Genomic DNA, 19833 nt, shown 5'->3' on the forward strand with positions numbered 1-19833 from the left:
GGCTCACCCGGGCTGACGGGAGGGGGGGGAAGGTCCGCCCAGGCTGGTGGGAGGGGGGGGAGGCCCGCCCGGGCTTGCGGGAGGGGGTGAGACCTGCCCGGGCTGACAGGGGAGGGTGAGGCCCGCCCTGGGCGGGCGGGATGGGGGGAGGCCCGCCCGGGCTGGCTGGAGGGGGGGGGGGGGGGGGGGGAGGCACGCCTGGGGCTGGCAGGAGAGTGGGAGGCCCTCCCGGGCTGGCGGGAAGTGGGCAGCCCCACCGAGCCAACAATATAGAGTTGCTGTATCTAGCTTATTTTTAAAAAATACATTCTTTGTCTCCAGTCTCCAATATCCGAAATAGTCTTCAAAAAGTCTTCAAATAGTCTTCAACACTCTTCTCAGATGTTGATGCTTATGGAGGTGAAGACACAAATTCTATTTTTCCTTTGTTTTATTATGAAGACCACTGATTTCTGAGCTCTTAAGTTGTCTGCTATTTTCTTCAAGTTTTCAAATTATATATATATATATATAATATGTGTGTGTGTGTGTGTGTGTGTGTATGTATATATAAATATATATTTATATATACATATACACACACACACACACATATATATATATATATATATATACATAAATAGTATATATATATATATATATGTATATATGTGTGTATATATATGTATATATATATGTGTATATATGTATATACACACACACACACACATATATATATATATATATATGTGTGTGTGTATGTATATGTACGTATATATGTATATATATATATATATATATGTATAGTATGTATATATGTTTATATATATAGATGTATATTATGTGCTGTATATATATATATATATATTTATATATATATAAACATATATATATATATATGTATGTATGTATATATATACATATATATATATATATATATATATACAGTATATATATATATATATATATGTGTGTGTGTGTGTGTGTGTCTTCTATGTCTTCTTCCATTGCACAAAAAATTGGCTTATTGAGAAAGTCTTTCAAGATTTTTGGTGATCAATCTATACTGAACAATTGTTTTAATTCTTTCATTCTACTATATGAGTAGATCTTGGATTCGCTTAATCATGGAGTTGGAAGTTTTAATGGGTTTAAAGGTTACTCATGAATGACAGTGATGAGGATCAGTGACAATGGCCTAGCTGGTAGGACAATGTCCTAGAGACTGACTATATATATATATATATATATATGCATAAATATATATATATATATCTATATATATATTTATATATATATATATATATGTATATATATATATATATATATATATATATAAAGATCAGTGCCCAAGCCCCCTCTCCATCCAAGCTAGGACCAAGGAGGGCCAGGCAGTGGCTACTGATGACTCAGCAGCTGCCCCAAACTCCCATCCTTAACTCCCAATGACGGTGAGGTTGCAGAACACTACAATAAACTATCGAGCTTGAGCGCAACTCGAACCCCAGTCTGCCAGATCACCAGGCAATGACGTTTCCAGTCGGCTGAATATGTGATATTTCAACGTTGCGGGAAATAATATCTTAGTGGATACCGATATGCTATATTCATACATTCTCTCATTCTGATGAAGGATTCCATATCCATAAGCTTATGAATTTCTGATATGTGAGAGAGAGAGAGAGAGAGAGAGAGAGATGAGAGAGGAGAGAGAGAGAGAGAGAGGTTACATTTAATGTATCTGTGCAGGAGAATCATTTTACATAAACTTTTTTAGGATACTTTAGAAAAAAAAACTTTTATTTATTTTATTTCGCCAAAGAGGTTATGAAATCGAGTCAGATTATTTATTTGTCTGTCTGTCTGTCTGTCGGTGGACAGACTTTGATGAAATTTTCACCATATGGAAATCTTAGGCCACGGAGGACCTCATTAAATTTTGGAAATGATCCGCATTCTAGAAAAGGATTTTCATTGTTTGCCATTTCAAAGATAGGGTCAAAACAAATTGACCTATTTGGATGAAATTTCCACAACAGATAGATCTTAGGCCATGGGCGACGCCAGTAATCTTTGGTGGAGGTCAGAAATCTCTTACTGCTCTTGTTTTACATGTCTTTGCATATAGTCGATTGCCATGGAAAGATAACATTACTTTTTAGCATTTAGAGTCCTTTATTAGAACCTTGTAGGTAATCAACATATTAAATGTCCTGAGTCGTTTATTAGCACCTTGGAGGTAATTAACATCTAAAATGTTTTGAATTCGTATCGTGATTTAGGTATTTGTTAGCACAGGTTACACAATTGCGACTTCTATAATAAGTTGTGTGGGGATGTGGAAGGAGAAAAATAGTCCCTGCCAGATCCATCCTTCAGTCAGTTTATATGTATTGTAATTTGAGTTCACGGTATCCCTAATTTATCATGCAAAGTACACTTTCTTCACCTTATGACCAATTCCTTTAGCCTTTGCAGATAATACGATTCTTCGTTTTTGTAAGGTCATTATGTGACAATATAACCTGTTCTTTCTACACCTTAGTTTCGACCCTCCCCGGTTGACTAACGAGAGGTACGTGATTTGGTACTTCGGTCAGCAGAAGCATGCTGAAATAATACATAATCATATTGAATTAATTGGAACAAGAACATGCGTCCATCTATGTCTGGTTGGCGAATGAAGCACCAGTTGCTGATTGCTTACTAGGCAAGGGGAGAGAGAGAGAGAGAGAGAGAGAGAGAGAGAGAGAGAGAGAGAGAGAGAGAGAGAGAGAGAGAGAGTGTGTGCTTTAACTTTCAGATAATTTGGAAGGTCATGAAAAGTAATAAAAATATAATACACGTTTTATTGTAAGTGAAAGTAAACTTATATTTACCAGCTGAAGATATCTGTCACTAATTGTTTGGTAAAAGGAAGAGTTTTAGAAAAAGGGAAAATTATCTTGACCTGAAGATATCAAACTGCAACATATTAGTGATAAGGAAAGTTACTCTAATTGATAGTTTACTTAAAAACTCATTTTTATTGAAAACAAAATAAGACACTTGTTGTTCATTAGATACAACTCTTAGTCTGAAGTTACAATTTGGTAAACAGTTTGGTATATTAAGATTAATTTTATTAGTAAATGCTTGGAAAAATATAGTTCCTCGTTACATTTACTATATATATATATATATATATATATATATATATATATATATATATATATATATATGTGTGTGTGTGTGTGTGTGTGTGTGTGTGTGTGTGTGTGTGTGTGTGTAACTATAAGAAGCAATATTTGTTGTCATGGAAAAATTCTTTAAATATCGGATCCTCTTGGAAATAGCTCTGTTTTTCAATGAATAATGTTCTTAAATCCACCATTTGTATATTTAAGTGATTATTCGAGTTAGTTCAGAGTTAATATCGGAATGACAAAAGATGGCCTTTGCACCGGGGTGAGTTCAAGGTCCCTTGATATAAAATACAACGGAGGATTCTCTCCTTCCGTTAATTACTTTTTTATCGTGTATTATTCATTTCATTTTAGAATTTCCATATGGTGTTTATTATATAGATTCTAATTACTTTATATTTATATTAATATATTCCTAATATATTCTTGATATATTAGTTGATGGAATAATATTTTTTAATATTGCAAGATTAATATCTAACCATTTACCGTAGTAAAAAGACAACTTCGTTGTGGCAAGAATCAAATTAAAGTATGAAATGTAATTCCTGCGAAGGAAATGTTAGGATAATTTATGCCAAAGTTAGTAACATTCCAGATATAGAGCAAGCGAGATTAAATATTAGGTTACATGTTGAATAAAACCAAATGAAGATCAGGTAGAAAGCTGGTGAGGGAAATCTTGAAAAGAGCAGCGCAATCCCGAGTTACGAAGAGTAGACATGACCAAGGGCCTATTATTGTCAGAGAAAAGGGAATTGAAAGACAACCTCCCGGGGCACGTAATCCGAACTGATGGTGAGAAGTGCAGTGTTATGTTTGTTTATATAACAGAGGGGAAGGATGATCATATTTTATTGTGAAGAGAGAGAGACAAGATGGTTTTACTTGATTTTCAATGAAAAAAGAAAAGTGAATTTGTGGATTAAACAGGGCATTACCTAAGGTGCTATGGAGCACTTTAATGTAGTATAGAAAACGTTACGTCTCTCGAAGAATTTCGTAGGACACAGTCATCTTATTCTGATAGAAACTCGTGAATTTCGTTCCTTTTTAGAATAGTAATTATATGAAGATGCTGGTGAGGCGTTGAATGTAAATGCGCTCGAGATGAATTATTTGAGAAAATTCATTAATCGGAGGGCCCTGTCGCTGGAACTTTTTTTTAAATGGAATTTTTTGCTCCTGTCAATTGACGAATTATTATTTTTTCTTATTATAACAATTAGTGCCATGGGGACTTTTATGAACTGATAGTAGTCTTATTAAATTCAGGGACAAAACTTTTGAACAATGCTTGTCTGTTTGAGAAGATTTTTATGCGAATTAGAGATTACTTTTTTGTAAAAGAAAATTAGAGCCCAGCTGAATATGACTTTTAGCCTACGCAAAACAATTTAAAAATCCCTTGGTGATATTTATAAAGAAACTTGGTATGCACATGAAATTAAATTTGGCCCTCTTTTTTTCTAATGGAGTTTTGGCTCTCTCTCTCTCTCTCTCTCTCTCTCTCTCTCTCTCTCTCTCTCTCTCTCTCTCTCTCTCTCTCTCTCTCTCTAAGGGTCAGAATGTTGGTTGACAACAAGCCAACATTATTTTTTAAATATTGAAGTAAGCGTCTTCCAGGGGTGAAATCTCACCATTCTACATTTTTCCAGCCCACGTATTCCATATCTGGAGGCGGTCGTTAGTTCAGTACAAAAGATTGGGAAGTCTGTGGCATTAAAGCTCTGCTTGTGGAACTTCAGGAGTTCTAACCTGCAGAGAATGTTTTTAATGTTGATCAGACTGACATAAGTCTTTTTTATAATTTATAGAATTATACGAAAGATAGATTTTAATGATACTGTTCTGAAAGTATGTTGAATGTTCATTAGTTTTCATTTAGTTTATTTATTCTTACCTCACTGGGCTATTTTCCCCCGTTGGAACCCTTGGGCTTATAGCATCGTGCTTTTCCAACTAGGGTTGTAGCTTAGCTAATAATAATAATAATAATAATAATAATAATAATAATAATAATAATAATAATAATAATAATAATAATAATAATAGTGTATGTCCAAGGATGTAGTTATAGAAGCGGTTGCGTTTCAACTTTCAGTTTTTCTTCCCAAGTATTACAATTACTGTCACTCTCTGTGGCGAGGCTTGACAGCTGTGTTTTGATAACAGCCAAAGCTGGTGAGAGGGATTTTGATATGTGAAAGTTTTAGATGATAGTTCGATTTTACTTTAAGGATGATAAATTGTATTTAACTGTGCTTATGAAAGTAGCCTGATGCGCCCTCGATGTTGTTTGTTTTTATTTTAAATATTTGGTTTGATGTCAATTATTTCGTAGCCTAAATTATTATTATTATTATTATTATTATTATTATTATTATTATTATTATTATTATTATTATTATTATTATTAACTAAACTGCAACTCTAGTTGGAAAAGCAAGATGATATAAGCCAAAGGCCTTCAACAGTGAAAATAGCACAGCGATGAAAGGAAATGAAAAAAGAAAATAGATAGAATTGCTTGCCAGAGTGTACAGCCGACCAAGAGAACTCTAACCCAAGGCAATGGAAGACCATGATACAGAGGTTATGGCACTACCCAAGACTAAAGAACATGGGTGGTTTGATTTTGGGGTACCCTTCCCCTAGAAGAGCTCCGACCATAGCTAAGAGTCTCTTCTACCCTTACCAGAAGAAAAGTATCCACTGATCAATTAAAGTTCTGTAGTAAACCCTGAATGAAGATTATTTTTTTTTTCTTATTTCATTGTCAGGTGTAAGAGAAAAAAGGAGAATGTGTAAGGAATAGGCCAGACTATTCGTTTTATGTACAGGCAAAGGAAAAATTAACCTTAACCAGAGAGGTATCCAAAGTAGTACTATCTGACCAGTCAAAGGACTCAATAACTCTAGCAGTAGTATCTCAACGGGTTGCTGGGGTCTTTATTCAGATCGTGAACATAATAAGAAAAAAAAATTGCTTGAGAAGTTTTCATAAGTTTTATTAGAAGTTTTTTTTTTTTAGTTTCTTCCGGATTAGATTTTGTAGAAATTTAAACTCGTATCGATTACTTTTTAAAAGTTGATTACATCTGTCAATCCAAATCTTTATATGTTAAGAAGGTTTTGGTTTTTGGGCTGAATACTGCTCGGATTTTTATTCCACAAAATGTTGGAAAATTGCTTATAGGAATTTCAGCCTATTAAGAGAGAGAGAGAGAGAGAGAGAGAGAGAGAGAGAGAGAGAGAGAGAGAGAGAGAGAGAGAGAGAGAGCTAATTATCCTCATCACATTAATTGATGTGTAAAGTGTGAGCACATTTTCTGACAATGGTCCAGAGGAGTTTGCCAAGGCTTTGGCCTTACTGGATTCCTTCCATCAGTACAAATGACTGACGGAGTTGATGATCCCGAATGGAATTCCTGGCCGTCTTTCTAGCTGTTCTAGATGTTTTGTGAAGGATTCATTGGTAAACGATTATTTGTTTAAGCAATTGGTTTTCCAAAACTTCTTTTTCGAATATTTTGTATTTCGATCAATTTTGAGTTCAATTGTTTTTTGAAAGCTGCCTATTCGATATATTGCATTTCGATCAATTGTGTGTTCGAACAAATGGTTTTCAAAGGAAAGGTTTTGGAAAAATTGTATTTCGAGTAATTGTTTTTCAAAAACTACTTATTCGAATATTGTGTATATCTATCAATTGTGACTGAATAATTATACAAAAGAAAAATTGTTCTCGAACAAATAGTTTTTTTTTTTTTAAGGTTTCCGAACATTTGTATTTTAAATAATTGTTTCGCTAAAACTGATTATTCGAATATTTAGCATTTTGATCGATTGAGATTTCGAACAATTATACATCGAAACAGTTGTTTTCGAACAAATGATTTCAGTTACAGTCAATTGACAAGGTCTGTTGAAGTTACTCAATAAATATATGAAACTTTTGTTACACCTGTGAATTAGAAGTCAGTGCCATAATTATGTTAAGTGTTATTTTGATAAGATTTCCAAAAGTCTTTTTGTACTTGTCTATATGTAGATATAATTTAGTTTTAAATATATAATCTATATGAATATATATTTTTTTCTTTTTGTCTACAGCCTTTACCCATCTGTATAAGGTCCATCTCTATCCGGGGTTTCCTGTTCACATTTTTATGAACCTTTATTTAGAAAATAAATAGACGTTGAAAATCCCTTTTGAGAAATGTTGATTCGATTTAAGGTTTCCGTAAAGGTAAATGTAAATTTGGTTATTTTAAGGATCTGTAAACTTACAAATTGAAACTGAAATGTTATTTGTTACCATTCTAGTAGTGGCGGTCTATCTTTTTCCTTTCTATGGGTTTTGAAATCTAAAAAAATTCCATCAAAATACTTAAATAAAATCCCTCTAGGGCTTTCAACTTTCAGAGTAATGTGACTCAAAACTTTTCTATGGAGAGGAACGAAGGGATTTGGTGATTCAGACTTTTGAGGGGGAAATTTGGCCCAGTCACTCCAGTTGGTAAAGCAATATTTATGTATCAATTGGATTATTGTACTTTTAGGTACTAGTATATATAATGTGTGCATGCATATATATATATATATATATATATATATATATATATATATATATAAAATATTATATATATATATATATATATATATATATATATATATATATATGCGTGTGTGTGTGGACAAAGGCCCCACACATGTATTCATTCATGTCTGGGGTTTGGCCATTTCATCACCTCGCTGCCCATTGCAGATTAGTGATGGTGGGAGAATTTAGTCAGATCGCTCACAGTCAACCAATTTAATATGGGGTATCCCTGACTAGTTAGGCTACAGCTTTGCTGATCATGGCGATGCAAAAACCCTTTCACCTTGTTAATTAGTGTATCTCCACTCAGAATGGGAGTATATATATATATATATATATATATATATATATATATATATATATAAATATATATATATATATATATATATATATATATATATATATATATATATATATATATATATATATATATATATCTGTGTGTGTGTGTGTTCAGGTCTTCGGGAGGGTTGGTATAATGTTAATTTTAGAAGTATAAAGTTCATAAACGAAAAGAAATCCTTTGTCAAGCATTCTCCAACACACAGCCTCGTTTATCGTAACTAAGGTCTAACTTTCTGTCTAACTTTTAGACTCAGTGATGTAGACATCTAAGAGGATTAGAAAGGAATGATTTGAATGAAAATGAACGTATGTCCGATATTATGAGGTTAAGGAAGGGTATTAGTTGACCGATGATGTGTGTGGAACGAGAGAAATAAGGAATGCGTTTCTTATTGACTAGAAATGTTAAGTGTGCAATTCCTTCCTCTCTTATTCTGGCTTATAAAGATTGAGAACCTCTCAGTGTTATTGAGTACACAAAATTCAATATTTAGAAAATTGTTTTAATAGTGTGGTAATAATAGAGACATTTCGTGTTTTTCTATGATGCTGTTTTATTATAGCGTCCATGAACGAAATCTTTTTCAAATCTTTCAAGCAGTGACATTCTCATAATTCACTTCAACATTTCTATCGCTTTTTTGAAGCTTTCCTTCCTCTCTTTATATTGGGCATATGGAATCTCTCTCTCTCTCTCTCTCTCTCTCTCTCTCTCTCTCTCTCTCCCTCTCTCTCTCTCTCTCTCTCTCTCTCTCTCTCTCTCTCAGTATCCGGTTAATTTCTCATCATCATTAATATCATGGCGGATATGCTTTTTCAGATTTTTTTTACGCGTTTCGCAAGCTTTGACTTATTCAGCATAATGCGTTTATAATTTATATTAACTAATCAATCCTCTCTTTTATTGCAGGTAAGGTGTCGTGTGTCCTTTGTCATCCGACGATACTGATTCTTACGTTGTGGTAAGATAGTCAAGAACAACTCCTCTGTGAGTTTCCTTTTAATATATATATATATATATATATATATATATATATATATATATATATATGCATATACATATATATATATATATATATATATATATATATATATATATATATATACATGAATAAGGCAGGCATTTAATTGAGACCAGCATATATAGAAATGGTAAAGTTAGAGTAGTGAAATTCCATATTCGAGTAGATAGAACAAGAGGCCTTTGACCCAGGGGCTTTCCTTAGAAGTTGAATTAAGGAACTGCAGTAGGTCTATGCCTCCCTTTAACGGTAATTACTTTGAGGAAAATAAATGTTTTTGTTGTGAAACTGATTTTATGATGTTCTTCTTGAGGGATAATTTCCCAAGGTCCATTAATTCAGTATATTCGCCCAATGAGAACAGCTAATAGGAGAAAGGAAGATTTTGTTGTTGGATGGAAAAGGAAGAAAATAATTAAACTGGGAACATCTTGGATGTAGATTTGAATTGGGACCAGAAATAGAATAGTAGGGATCCTTTTTTTTTTTTTTTTTATCTATTATGCGTAGAGGAAGCAGCAGAAATCAATGGGAACTATAGTTGCAGTATTCGTCTCTTCTTTAACCATATACTATATATATATATATATATATATATATATATATATATATATATATATATATATATATATATATATACACACATATACATACAAGCAATAACAAATGCAGGTGTTTCTAGTCCAATGCTGGACAAAGGCCTCAGACATGTCACTTCATATCTGGGGTTTGGCCAGTTTTCATCACTATGTTGGCCATTGCGATTTGGTGATGGTGGGAGATCCTCGCCTGATCGCTCACAGCAAACCAACCTAGTACGAGTGGCCTTTACTGATACATCTTTGTCAATCATGGCAATACACAAACCCTTTGCTCACGATAAGGTATCCCAACTTAGAAAAAGATACACGCATATATATATATATATATATATATATATATATATATATATATATATATATACTGAATATACTCGTTTCGCAATTAATTTTTGAGCTACAGACCAAAAATGGAATTATTATTAAAACTATGTTATGTGGTAGCATATTAAATTCCTCTTGATACCTGATAGCATTGTGACATAGTTACTCTGACAACATTCCTATAACTGAGAATGTTCACAGAATTTGAATGAAAGTATTGGTGTTTAATATTTACTGGCGTATGGCTAAATATTTAAATATTTTCCTTGATAATCTTTCATGCGCTGTATTTTCAGTAAAATATTCACGTCGCAGATTTTGTAAGAAGGTTGCTGTTCACAAAGCGGTTGTTGCATACGCAGATTCTTTGGAAAACAATTATCCAGAAAAAAAAAATCTGTTTTTTCTGTATTGGATTTTTTGTAGGAATTTTGATGCTTTTATTTTGACAATAATATAACAAGTCCGGAAATTCTTACTATACTGTTCATAATGCAAACTAATTTCACGTGAGTTAAAAAGTAATAGAAGATTGTAAGTAATAGAAAGTTGAAAGAACTAAAATATTGTTATTATTGGCAGCAAGAAGCATAAGTAATTGGAAGAATGGTTGGGTTTACTATTGTACCGATATTGCTTAATGTTGCAAATGTTCTTTGCGTCTTCAACTAAGATGAAAAACTTCACATTTTACGGTGGTATAATGGAAAAATGCAACACGTGGTGCTAAATTCCACGTCGCTAGTGAAAACTCTACCCGTGCAAAAGTTACCTGGCCGTCGGACCCAGGGTCTTTTTCAGAATAGTTCGTGTCATACTCAAATTGCTGTGGACATCTTGTCCTCTGGGGGAGGAGCCTAGTTGGCTTATCCCCAAAACCCGATTAAGCTCATAAATGCCAAAACCCAACCATTGTATTGTACCTTTTGAAGAAAGAGACCATAACCTCAAGCAGCAGAGTTGATGATGAACGATTTTGTATTAACAATGATAAACTAAAAAAGAAACAATTGTATCACGTTATTAGTGTGTGCCTTATATTTGATATATACATATGGAAGTGTAGTTTGGAATTAGGCTATTATCGTGAGAAAATTTTATATATTATTATGGTTATTTATTTTATTTTTGACTATATTTTTTCTCTTAGCCGAGTGATTCACCTTTTGATACCCATGACTTCTTGACCTTTTTCCTTGAGAGTTATCAGCTGAAGATTGAAAGACTGAGTGTGCACTAACACCAAGTGTGTGTACGAGATGGACATATTCCAGGGATTGGCTATCGTCGGTACCAATATAGCGTTGAGGAGTCCATTGAAATATGTGTTTAGCTTTCAAAAGATATCTTGAAAATATCTGATTTTATCTATTATTAGGTAAAACATATTTCATAACTGAAAATATAGATATGGCTATTTGTCTTTTTCATTTTTTGCCCGGGGCTTCCAGATCTGAATGTAGGTGCTGTATGGTGGCTCAGACGATTTTGCCCTTACTGCGGTACGAGCATATATGGTTTTTCGTTGATTAAATCATTACCAATGGCGGAAAACGAAATACAACCATGTCAGCACCTTAATATTTTCTTACCAAAAGCTTTTACATTATATTAAGAAAAAAAAACCTTCCAGATGTATAGTACAATACTGTACGAGAAAAGGAATATTCATTGTACGATAATATCAGTGATACGTCGGTAAAAATATTCTTTTCCCCGTTTTCCCCCATCAAAAGGATTATATGGATAATCGGTAGGTTCCCAGCTGAGATGAAGATTATGGTCAGTTTTCTTATCTTCATAATCTTCAGCGTTGTTGTTAACGACTGTCTATCTGTCAACATTCCAATACAAATTTACAAAGAGGTAGGCAATAATCTATCTATCTATCTATCTATCTATCTATCTGTCTATATATATATATATATATATATATATATATATATATATATATATATATATATATATATATATATATATATGTGTGTGTGTGTGTGTGTGTCTGTTGATACTTTTCTCTTTACACTGTATGTATATCGGTAACCTACTGACAAATATAATGTATGATATACGTTTGATAAAAATGTAAAAGCCTATTGTGGCTGAGCAGAGTTAAAATTCTATAGAAAAATAGACAAAAACGTGATAAGAAGTGTATTAAAAGATGCTACGTATAATGCCAATATCTATACTGCAGTATTTACTTTATCCATTAATACATAGAATGCTATAAAATATATGCAAATAATACATACATAGGAAGGACTAAATAGAATATGAAATGAAAATAAGTAAACCGTTGTAGGCTACTTAATAAGTATCCAACCTTTAACCGCGACCCCCACCCCTTGCAAGTTTAATCCAGCTTTATTTCAGATGTGCTTGTTTTAAGAGTTGTTAGGGAAAGTGATCGAAAGCAGCGGAATCCTCCATTAAGTATTCTGAAAAAGACAATGATCCGACGGCCAGATAACTTTTGTACATGATATAGAGGCGATAAGGCTTTCTCTTGATTGAGGGTACAATCGATGCACACTATTCTATCTTATTTCTCTTCTTGTTTTGTTGTTTTTATAGTTTATATTATATTCATTTTAATTTTATTACTTGTTTCCTTTCCTCACTGGGCTATTTTCCATGTTGGGGCCCCTGGGTTTATAGCATCCTGCTTTTCCAACTAGGGCTGTAGCTTCGCAAGTAATGATGATGATAATAATAAAACGCTATACATGGCTGCTCTCTCTCTCTCTCTCTCTCTCTCTCTCTCTCTCTCTCTCTCTCTCTCTCTCTCTCTCTCTCTCTCTCTCTCTCCCTCTCTCTCTCTCTCATCTTCAAGTTTATATATGTAGGGGCTGCATTTTGGGCATTCCAAAGAGAAAGTCTGTTGACAGCTAAAAATATATAGAATAACAATTTGGTGAAACCTTTAAAACTTACCAAGTCCTCCATACCTTTCAGTTTCAGGATGTTTATGCAATGAAAGTTATTTAGGGTTTATATGCAAGATAAGGTACTGGGTATTTGGATTTATGCTATATAAGCATATGTTATGGTTTACGCTAAATACTATTGTTAAGATCATTAAATAAATTAAGATTGATTTTAAGTCTAGAATGTGTCGCTCATCTATCACTCACATTAAAATCAGAGTGAATGTGTATGTTTATGGAACCTGCGGATGTACTGAATTTTAGTTTCTTTGAAGTGTTTTATTTTTTGTGCCAAAGTAAAAATTTCTAAAAAAAATATATACGTAAATACGACGAATATGAATTCATAATTCTCTCTCTATATATTTTTTTAATATGGCTTTATATGATAACATTTCAAAGAATCCAAAGATATGAAATCGTAAATATTTTTCTTTCAGCGTCGTCCTGAATAATGATTTACGCTTGGGTGGGATATTGAAGATGGCGGAAGAAATTGATTGTGCGACCTTAGGTCATGTGTCATGGAAGGTCCGTGACTTATCTGGAAATAGATTATGGCTGATTCATAGAAGGTTTATAATTACAAGGTCCAGCTCTTTAGATCTAGAAATTTTAGGAACGAGAGAGAGTTTTTTCATTAATATATATATATATATATATATATATATATATATATATATATATATATGTATATATATATATGTATATATATATATATATATATATATATATATATATATATATATAGATATATATATATATATATATATATATATATATATATATATATATATATATATATATATATATATATTTACATTGATTGAAATCACGTGTGCTTGTGATATATATTCATTTATAATAACCACGTGTTGCAAACTTACGATTCAGCTATCATGGTGGAGATGGGTTTATTTCAAGTGTATGAACAGAATCCCGAATTCGACAGGAATATGTACGAGGACTTGTCATAAACTTTTTATCCCTCTTGATGGCTCAGACGGTATGGTCACTGTGGGCATGGTTTCCAGCCGAACAGGTGGGGGATCGAATCTCCAACCGGCCAGAAGCTGTTACCATAAAATGAATTCCAAGTGGATGTATATTCCCAAGATAGAATTCGGTATTAAATGCCATTCGTGGGTGATATTTACATTGATTGAAATCACGTGTGCTTGTGATATATATATATATATATATATATATATATATATATATATATATATATATATATACATATATATATATATATATATATATATATATATATATATATGTATATGTATAATCATTTATTTATTTATTTATACATAATCATATATATATTTTTGTGCGTTCGAAACGTATAGTGTTTGTGTATAAAGACATACATTTATATTTGGTAAAAAATAAATGTGTGCGCAGGTTTGATTAATCAGGCCGATGTCTAACTATCTTTTCAATGTCCATTTTAAATCCTTTCTTATTTTGTAACATTAAATGATGAAGTTGACTTTTAATTGGATTTTAAAAGTTACTGGAGTATACAAAACAAGAAAGACACATTTATTATAAATAAATTCCGATGAATAACATTGATTTCTTTTCATTTATCATAGTTTTCTTACAAAAATTGACTCCCTGAGAATATGTCGTTTGTTTACTTATATTATGGCCAAAAAGGTATTTTCATTTGTAAAAAACATTGCCAGAAATCCCTCCCTTCTAGTTAATGGACTTGATAATTAACACTGATTACGCTGTGTGATACTTCGAATACATGAAGAATATATACGACAAACCAATCCCGTAGGTCTGCTGGGCAGAAGGCGTTTTTCGGGTGTGATAACATCAGGAAAACAGCCCATGAAGTAAACAAAGTATCACTCTCAAGGCAGTCGCCTGTTCAGCATCATGCGGAAGAGGTTGTGTTGTTACCTTTCGGGAGTCTCATTGTAAACTGGTCTCAAGGCGTCCAGGGCTATATTAATTCTTGTTTTTATTCTTATTATCATTATTATGGATAGGTCCCTTAAAGGTGAACTAGAAAGGTTTCCAAAGTTTTCAAGTTTCATAATTCAGTCCATCAAAGCATTATTATTTATTATTGTGAAATTTATGAATACGTTTTTAAAGGTTTTGGAACTTTGTGAAAGTTTCATTCTCTAAAGTCATCTTATTGCAAAACTGGATGTTTCTTTGTTTGCTTCCTCAAATATATTTCACTAATATTATTCAGATTTCCAATATAAATTGAAACTACTAAGATTATTCAAGTTTCAAATCAGACTTATTTGAATTATAATGGAGGATTTGAATAATTTTCACTGTAACTATATGTATATATATATATATATATATATATATATATATATATATATATATATATATATATATATATATATATTATCAGCCATTACTAGTCCACTGCAGAATAAAAGCTTCAGTCATGTCCTTCCACTTGCGTCTGTTTATAGTCTTTCTGTGCTAGTACACCCCCCTCAAACTTCCTTAGTTCGTCGATCCATCGTCTATTCTTCCTTCATCAGCTTCTTTTACGATCACAACTATTATTATTATTATTATTATTATTATTATTATTATTATTATTATTATTATTATTATTACTTGCTGAGCTACAACCCTAGTAGGAAAAGCAGGATGCCATTAACCCAAGGGCTCCAACAGGGAAAATAGCTCAGTGAGGAAAGGAAATAAGGAAGTAAACAAGAAGAGAAATAATAAACAACATAAAATGTATTAAGAACATAACGGCTTTAAATTAGATCTTCCAGTTATAGACTATAAAAACTTAAAAAAACAAGAGGAAGAGAAATAAGATAGAAAAGTGTACCCGAGTGTACCCTCAAGAAAGAGAAATCTACCCCAAAACAGTGGAAAACCATGTTATAGAGGCTATGGCGCTATCCAAGATTAGAGAACAATGGTTTGATTTTAGAGTGTCTTTCTCCATAACTAAAGAGGAAAGTAGCCACTCAGCAATTATAGTACAGTAGTTAACCTCTTGAGTAAAGAAGAATTGTTCGGTATCCAAATGTTGTCAAGTGTATGAGGACAGAGGAGAATGTGGAAAGAATAGGCCAGACTGTTCGGTGTATAAGTAGGCCAAAAAAATGATCCGTAACCAGAGAGAAGGATCCAATGCAGTACTTTCTTGCCAGTCAAAGGATCCAATAACTCGCTACCGATAGTATCTCAACGGGTGGTTGGTACCCCAGCCAAATCCGTTTTGTTATCCTTAATGTCAGTCAATTGTCTGTCATTTTCATGATATGTCCTATTCTTTTTCTTACAAGTTGTTAGAATATCTTCTACTTCAGTTAGCTCTCCTATCCATGTTGCTCATTTTATGTCTCTGAGTTATTCCTATCATTATTCTTTCCATAGATCTTTGAGGTTTAACTAGCTTACATTGTCATTTTTCCATCTTTATTAAATAATTCAAAATATTAATGTGGACCTATTCACTCCGAGGAATTCGATTGTTACCCAATTCATTTCCAGTTGCATCCCATTTATTTTAGATAACAGCAACAAGATTAATGACAATGATCCACCTATTGCTAAGGCTTTACTTTATGCAAATGAGGTCCAATAGGATCAAAGGTGAATGAAGGGAAAAATTGTTGCTATAAATGAATGAGAGCGATCATTTACGATGCTGCTAATGCCATCAATGTGGCTGAGTTTTTATTGTTTAAACAGATTTGATATGATTAATTTCAAATGTTTCTCATTGTATCACAACGATATTAAGCATAATTCTTTTTAAATGTCAGTTCCATTGCTTTTGGGGCTTTAGTTCAAATGGCATTTTGAAAGTTTGATATCCTCAAAAAATTAGATGTTACACAGAAGTTTATCTATTGCTTTTTTCAAAGAAATAAAGAGGATTCCTTTGACTTCTTTGATATAGATTAAGGGCGAGAAAAATCCCATTTGGCGAGGAGATGAAATAGTAGACGAGTACAAAAGCCCAAAGGAACACCTTGTACTACGTGTCTAGAATCCATTAAGAAGAAACTTTAACGTTGGACGAACTGGGGAACGGAATGACACAAAAGTCTCTCTCTCTCTCTCTCTCTCTCTCTCTCTCTCTCTCTCTCTCTCGGACCGGGTTGGGTGACCCTTTTGTTACCAAAAGAAAAGAGAGAGAGAGAGAGAGAGAGAGAGAGAGAGAGAGAGAGAGAGAGAGAGAGAGAGAGAGAGCATCCGAAACTAGTGAAAAAAAATGTGAATGTGATCAATGTGACAACAGATGTTTAGAGTAATCACATGTGAACGGAAGTGGCATAATAAGATTACTTGGGAATTATTTTCTTCATTAAAAGATAATGAATTGCTTTTCAAGTTAGGATATATAGAACTAATTTTCTTAAAAAGGGAGGGTGTGTAGGTTGAAGGAATTGATTTTAAATAAAAAATGAGATTGATGAAGTCTTTCACTGTTTTGTTTTATCAATTTTATATAACTCTTGGCAAGTTTTAAGTTTATGATCCTTTCTTAACAAGACGAAGTATTGACCATAAAATACATTAAAAATGGATGGATCAGCCAGAATCTAATTTAATTACTTATTGTATATCCCACAAAGATATTTCAGTAGATTTGGTTTTAGCGTATCAGTCACAGTTGTTTAAGAGATCAATCATAGTATATGATAAAATTGTAAATGTAGGAAATGTAATGCAGCCTAAGGTTACTTACACACACACACACACACACACACACACACACACACACACGGTTGTGCGTTTATGTATTTATTCATTGTTTAATTTGAAGTTATTTTGCTTTCTTTCCAATCTTGAAAAGTCTTTTCTACTTCAAACACTATTTATTTGAGTAAATTTTTGTATATATATATATATTTTTATTTTCGAAAGAAGGTTAGAATGAACATGAAAGAAATGTTTTCTGTATTATTATATTGCCCAAATTTTTTAATTGAATTTTAAAGGTATTTTGATTCTATATATGGTTAGATTGATACCAGATCCATTTATTAAGTATCGACTGTTTCTGAGATCTAGTATAATGGTAATGAAAATACAGGAGATATTTAGCTGTTTTGTGGAGGAAATGAAGGGGAAATGCAATTTGAATTGTGTAAGAAGGTTTATTAAAACCACTGACAAGGTAATCCAGTTTTATTTATACTTTTTTTTTATCGATAACAATTTAGTTTACAGTTTCATGACTAAGCCGTGATAGGATGCTTCTAAATGTATATATATATATATATATATATATATATATATATATATATATATATATATATATATATATATATATATATATCGTAATTCATTTAGAAGCATGCTATCACGGCTTAGTCATGAAACTGTAAACTAAATTGTTATCAATAAAAAAATATAAATAAAACTGGATTACCTTGTCAATTAGATAAGTTTGTTTTGCTTGTATGACCTTGGCAGCTGCGATGGAAAATCGGATAATCTGCCGGAGTGGATCTGTCCTTCAAGCAGTTTCTGTCAACTTGAATTAACAATAAGCAAAGTTGGATCACCTAAGTTGAAAGTTGAAGCGGTTGTAACAATGAGGGGACCTAAAGGAAAACACTTGAGAGTCCAAAAGTTGTAGGTAGGCCTACAGAAGCCTGAGAGAGCCTGTGATTTTTCATTCACAGAAGACATGTGGTTGCTTGTGGATTTCACACTTAATATGCATTATTTTTATGTGAACGCATTCCATACTTGTAAATCATTCTATAATTGAATAGATATTGATGAGGGTTATTACTAACGATCATAAGAGTGTTTTTGTAATTGATGTAGGGATCAGGCGACCACAGGACGGCCTGTAGATGAGTATGACACGTTTGTAAGGTCCGTGGGGTTACTTTTAGCCTAAAGCTCGCAATTACCTAATATAAGTTTTGCTACTTTGTTGTATTGGAGTTTATATAAAGTGAGTGGGTCTAAAAATCTGTCCTTTGTTCTGACTTCCTTGTCAAAAGACATCGTAGGATGAGAGCTGAGGTTTCTATTTTTATTTCGGTTTTCGTTTTGACGCTCTATTTCTATAGTCGTATTCTATTGCCTCTGTTCTTCAGATTACAAATCTATTGATATATCAAATTTGTTAATTTTATGATGTATATATCATCCTAAAAACAGGAATCTGTTCTTCTTCATCGGTTTAGGAAACCAGTTGTTTATATTGAAGTTAAATACCATGGAAATGCAGCCAACAATATCTAACCAGATTAGGGAATTTGAAATTTCTTAACATGTACACAGCACTTTGAGGGTGGTCCCATTGGTGTAATTCTTGGTCGAATTATACTTGACTGGATAGTAAGAGAGGCTTTGAAGTTATACAGTATATCAGTGAATTTATGTGAGGGTTGGAATGGGAATCATTAAAGTTTCTGTGGAACTTGGAGGAGTTTGTTAATCACATAAATATTGTTATTGTTTAGATTTTGACTAATCTTAATTGTCCAGTAATTTTACACATAGGAATGTTCTGTTTGTTCCGATTACATGAATGTATATTTTGAATTATTTGAATCGTTATTATTCTTGACATTGTATGACTCGATATGAATAAATCAGTGATTTATGGCGTAGATAGGTTTAAATACCTTTTTTTTTTTTTTTTTTTTTTTTTTTTTTTTTTTTTTTTTTTTTTTTTTTTTTTTTGCTAAATGTTGTGATATGTTTTTATAACTTTTATAACGAGTAAATTTCAATATTTACGAAAGGGTTGAACTTTACTGTAATATTAACAAAATTAGTTATCAGTTTGACTGTTTATGATACGGCCTCTCATTACGTTTTTAGTGGCATACAACTAGTCATTCCTGTGATTAG

The 19833-nt window shown here is 32.6% G+C and overlaps 1 protein-coding gene across 1 annotated transcript in view; it reads left to right on the forward strand.

Moving 5' to 3' along the window:
- The window catches only part of LOC137633137 (piggyBac transposable element-derived protein 4-like), a 64555-nt gene that overhangs the window by 11177 nt on the left and 33545 nt on the right, over positions 1–19833 (forward strand). The window contains exons 2-3 of the mRNA XM_068365300.1: positions 9026–9077; positions 14786–14927. Of these exons, the coding sequence (XP_068221401.1) occupies positions 9026–9077; positions 14786–14927 (194 nt within the window). The remainder of the gene's footprint in view (positions 1–9025; positions 9078–14785; positions 14928–19833) is intronic.

This window comes from Palaemon carinicauda, chromosome 3 (assembly GCF_036898095.1).
Source record: "Palaemon carinicauda isolate YSFRI2023 chromosome 3, ASM3689809v2, whole genome shotgun sequence".
NCBI lineage: Eukaryota > Metazoa > Arthropoda > Malacostraca > Decapoda > Palaemonidae > Palaemon > Palaemon carinicauda.